The following is a 5,271-nucleotide window of genomic DNA, read 5'->3' on the forward strand; positions in this document are numbered from 1 at the left end:
GTGTTGAAGATGCACAACTTGGTATTTAGATCCTGGTTTATCCTCTTCAAGAAAGTCTCTGTTTGTGTATAAGAAAGAAGTTCATCAATCTAATTGAACATGCCACCCCCCAACCCAAACTTTTAGGTATCATTTGGTTGAATTTTTATCAAAAATAGTCTTTGAATCTTTTAGTTTTTGCATCTCTGTTTGTTTGAGGTGTTTTTGCAAAACTTTCAAACTCAGTTCAACACCAGAAACGAACATAGTTGCATGCAAATTAAATCCCATTGTCCCTCTTTTTATTTTGACTGCCAAAATTACCTTCGAACATATGGGGACTTCTCAATTTAACAGCTCTGCATTATGTAAATCCTCTTCTCTCAATGTAACATACAGAAATGAGGATTCTTTACAAGTCATGGTAACAATGTGTATATGGAAATAAAATGAGGAACCTGAACATATCAAGGTAGGCTAGGAGAAAGTGTAGGCTTTGCTACTTTGAGTTCTCCACAATCACTGATATAAACAGTCTTAAGTGGCTTATTCCAGATTGCGCGAGCAGTTTTGGCTCTTCCATCTCCAATAAGTTCAGCAAAATCGTTATATTGTCGAATATTTTCAGATGGTTTGTAAGTGGGGATGGAAGCTATAGTTGTCACAATATCCAAACCTGCAGTACAGTCCAAGAAAAAATTAAAAAAAGAAGTAAGTTTTTGACATGCATAGACGGATACTGTTTCAGCATGTAATTTTCATGTTAGTAACTCTGAAGAAAGTTGTGATAGTACACAAAGTAGAGGCGCGTTACTTTTAGTATACAATGCAGTGTTTTTGCTGCACATATATCTTTAGCCAAAATTGTTGTGCACCTCCAGCTAGGAACTAATCATTCTTTATTTCTTTCGTTTCTCCCTTCTGAAGCATAGGGTCTTTTTGTACCATCCAAAAAGGTCTTCATTAGTTTTGTTTTTTTTATATGGAATCCCATCCTCATAATACCCATTCCCAGGGTGAACAAGAGTTTTTCCTTCTTTTCCTCTTGGAGACTCAAACTCCAAATCTCATGGTTGAAGGTGAAGCCGTGAAGGGTCCTTCCACTAGGACGACTCTCTACTCTTGTTTTGCTCATCGAAACCTTGTGGAAACTAAAGTTGAAAGCATAGTTTTCCACTGTTCACAGATGTGAATTAAACCCACATCACAGCATGTTCAGACCACAACCTTTTACATTAGTCTTTCTTTAACAAGAATCTGCATAGTTTCTCGTCCTACTTTTCTCTATAACATGGTTGACCAAATAATAGAGAGCAAGACTTGATCCCTGTCTACAACTGACAATTATATACCTGCCACAGCAATATCTACTGCACAACAACAGAGCAACACAAAGACACATATAGGTGAATTGACTAGTTAAGATGGTGTGTGAACAACTTCTAATATCACCAGGCCACAAAACTATTCAGCAATATTTGTTCTATGCTGTAGCCTGTAGGTAAGGTCTTCTCAGTCGGTGTTAGTATTATCTAGTTTTCAAAATCAAACCGACTCCGTAAAAGTTCTGTTTGCCTTAACTATTGGGAAAGAAAAATCTCGATTTATGCATTTGTTTGCATCATGTTTGTTCCTTCAATTTCTTTACCTATTTTGACCTGGTAGAACACAATCCCATATTAAGCAGCAGGTTAATATTTAACTTGAAAAAACATTTATCTAATAAGTCCTAATTGCACACAATATGTTCAGTCTGGATTGTATCAAACAAGCCTAAACACCCACAAGTGTCTTTACTGCGAGCTAAATCATGCAGGAGACTTGAAAACTCGAGGTAAACTTCAACTTCTCTTACAGTCTTGATCAACTCACTAAAAGCCGGTTATTTAAATGGCACTACATGATATACTATTGATCTTCTGCAAGTCAATCAGCATCTAATGCAGCCATCATCAGCGACCAAAGAAAGTCATTACGCACACGCCCCACCCCATATAATCATGAATTACATTATACATATATTACACACTGACAAAAAGGTATTAGTTTAGTTTAATTGATCATAGAAGGTTGCTTATCTTTTTTCCAGATACCCAATCTAAAGCTACTATGGACAATTTAACTTTTTTTTGATTTTTAAGAAAGCTGCACACCTTGCTCTATTGGTGTCTAAAAGTTAAATGCTATAAGCATATGTTCTCTTTGCTAGAGATGGATACGTACCGATTTAGAATTAATAAAGAAAATGCAAAATTTTGCCAGATTTCTCTTGCATCCTCCCCCACCTTCCCCTCCTGTAATTTTCCCTTCTTGCTGCTACTCTACTACCCTTTCCTACTTCAATTTTCAGCTAATTCCTCTCTTTTTCTGCATTTCTTAATTTACTCCCTTTTTTGTGCCTAGAGAACCTTTATTTCTTAACTTTCCAGTCTCATATTAGTCCACTACATCCTTTCCTTTCATCTGTATAAATTTTAGTTCCAGAAGGAATTCTCTCCTTTTAGTTATTCTTCATTAATTTACTGCTTCGAGCTGAGATTAGAAAGATATTGCTTTTCCCCTTCCATTTTCATATTCCTAGGTATATCTATATACTTTGCCTACTTATTCATGTGTGACCTACACTTTGCTTCAATCTAACAACTGCTAGGAACGAGCTGAAGTTGACTAAATATTTCCTTTCCTACTATTTTTCATTACCTAGGTTGCCATGTTTGGTAGTGTCAATGTTGAGACATGTTATCCCTCTGAATTTTTTTCAATTTTTCTAGTAGCTAACAGCAAAAGCAGAACTTGCAAACATTTCGCTGACATGCCATTCTTTGGTCATCATTTGTCCCTAACTGCTTGATACAGTTTCAAGTTTACATATCTGGCATATTGTCTTAGGTGGTTAATAAAAGTTTCGTCCAACAACAACAACAACAACATAGTGTACCCAGACCTTACGGCTGTTTCCAAAAGACTGAGGTGCCTCTGTTATTGGTTTGAGCAGCAGAAATGATGGTTAAAAGGATAGGAGATGAAAAAAATCTATTTTAAACACAGACAACAAAGTTTGAGATAGTCCAAGGTTTACAGTGCCTTGGACATCTATTATAATACTCCATCTGTTTCAATTTGTTTGTCTGATTTTGATTTGACACAGAGTTTAAGAAAGTAAAGAAGACTTTTGAATCTTGCGTCTTAAACTAAAGATAGGTAAAATGTACCAAAATGTCCTTTAATTTTGTGGTCTTAACCATGCCAGGTGGAAAGTTCAAATTAAAGATTGCCAAAGAAAGTAAAGATACAATAATTTTGAAACAGACTAAAAAGGAACGTAAAGATAAACAAATTGAAACCGAGGGAATACTTTTTTTGATTGAACCATTGAAAGTGAAGTCTTTAATCACTTAACCAAAAGACACAATGAACAAACTTTGATACATCAGGGATGATATGTGCGATTTTTGCTTGAAAATAAATTCTTTACTAAGTAAAGAAAACGACTTCGAATTTTATATCATTAAAGTAATAAAGGACCTCAAAGTGAACGACACAATAGCAAAGTCATAGACTGATTCTAGTCTAGAACTATTTCATATCCATATGATCAATCAACTATGCCTCAATTCCAAATTACTTGGGGTCAACTATATGGATATTCTATCCATCCAGCTTTATTAGGCCCATTACTCAATAAAAGAGATAACTCTGGAAGTATCCTTGTTCCTCTGTATTTCTCCAATAAAATATACCTCTATTTAACCTTTGCATCGATCTTCTTTAGCAGGGTAGATAGGCACATAAAGGTATTGGCTCTTACTATCGATCAGATGGAGAGAACCACGACAGTTTTCCTTACAAATATCTAAAGGTGAAGATCTCTTTTCAACTAGCAAGTTAACATTTTCTTGAGCAAATATTTAGTTTGTCACAACAGTGACAAACACGATGCCCGAAGCACCCTTTTACACTAAACATGCATATATGCCAACTAGAAGAGTATAAGTCTCCCAATGTTAGCTCAGTTGGTACAGTAGAGTATAGTGTGATTAACTCAAGTGTTCAACTTCTACAAACTGACAATGTAAAAGATATTTTACACTATGGTCGCCTAAAAGATAACTACAATAATTTTCCACAAAATTTGAAACTACTAACTTGAATATAAGGCATGCTACCTTCTACAACAGGTTAAAATAGACTAATATGTAAACACTCATTACATTTTCAGTGTACATAAGATGGAGGACTGTAGTGGGATTAACTTAAGTGTTCAATCACCTAAAAAATAACTATGGTAATTGTCCATAACAATCGAGATAATTAACTCGAATATAAGGCATGCTACCTTCTACAATACATTAAAAAATAGACTAATAGATAAAAACCATTTACATCGTCAGTGTACAACAATAACAACAATGACATAGCCAGTATAGTCCTACAAAGTGGGGTCTGGGGAAGGTAGACAGTACGCAATACTTACCCCTGGCTCGGCTCAAGAGGTAGAGAGACTGTAAAGTAGATAAATTTGCAGATATTGAGGACTCACCTTCAAGAACAGTTCCAAAAACAATATTCTTGCTATCAAGCTGAGGACAAGGACCAGGTCCAGTAGTAATCAAAAACTCCACATTATGATAATTTGGATTCAGCTTAAGATCATCATCATCATCATTCTCAGATAAAGGCAATGAAACAATTCCAGCTCTAGAATGTTCCAAAAGAAAAGCTTTAGATTCAATTGACTCTACATTCCTAATTAACTTCAATGGTGGTTTCACTTCTCCTTTATCTCTCCTCCCTTGTCTCCCCGCCATAAAAAACTGACCAGGAAAAATTTTCTGGACCAAAGTACCCTTATAAGTCGATCCAGACGAACCAGTACACATAGCTTTGAAATTTGAAACAGTAATCGGAACTAGGTTACCGTAAAGCCCTAGAACTAGTCGACCGATTGGTTCAGAATCGGCGCAATTGGAGAGATCATCGCCGAGATTCCTGTTTGTGAAGTAATTAGGGCATATGCTGAAGTCTAAGAAGACTCGTTCGGTGATGGTGATGTCCGGTGGCGGCGGTGGGGCGGCGACGGAGGTGGAGATGGAAATGGTGGTGGGAAATGTGAGTGTGGTGGAAAGGAAGAGGAGGTTCCGGCGGTTGATGTGGGGGGAAGAAAGGGAGGGGCAGGGGGAGGTGGAGTGACGGCGGACATAAGGAGGAGTAGGGAGGAGGGTGGCGGAACAGCCCATGATGACGACGGAGCATGGTGGTGGAGAAGAGTAATAGAGAGTTTGAGAAGATTAG

The 5,271-nt window shown here is 36.8% G+C and overlaps 1 protein-coding gene across 1 annotated transcript in view; it reads right to left on the reverse strand.

Annotated features, from left to right (window-relative positions):
• Positions 1–321: 321 nt before the first annotated feature.
• LOC129891476 (peptidyl-prolyl cis-trans isomerase CYP28, chloroplastic) overlaps positions 322–5,271 on the reverse strand; it is a 4,967-nt gene continuing 17 nt past the window's right edge. Inside the window, exons 1-2 of the mRNA XM_055966856.1 lie at positions 4,520–5,271; positions 322–655 (exon numbers count right to left, since the gene is read on the reverse strand). The exon at positions 4,520–5,271 is cut by the window's right edge and continues 17 nt beyond it. Coding sequence (XP_055822831.1) covers positions 447–655; positions 4,520–5,216 — 906 coding nt within the window. The 5' untranslated portion in view covers positions 5,217–5,271 and the 3' untranslated portion in view covers positions 322–446. The remainder of the gene's footprint in view (positions 656–4,519) is intronic.

This window comes from Solanum dulcamara, chromosome 6 (assembly GCF_947179165.1).
Source record: "Solanum dulcamara chromosome 6, daSolDulc1.2, whole genome shotgun sequence".
Taxonomy (NCBI): domain Eukaryota; kingdom Viridiplantae; phylum Streptophyta; class Magnoliopsida; order Solanales; family Solanaceae; genus Solanum; species Solanum dulcamara.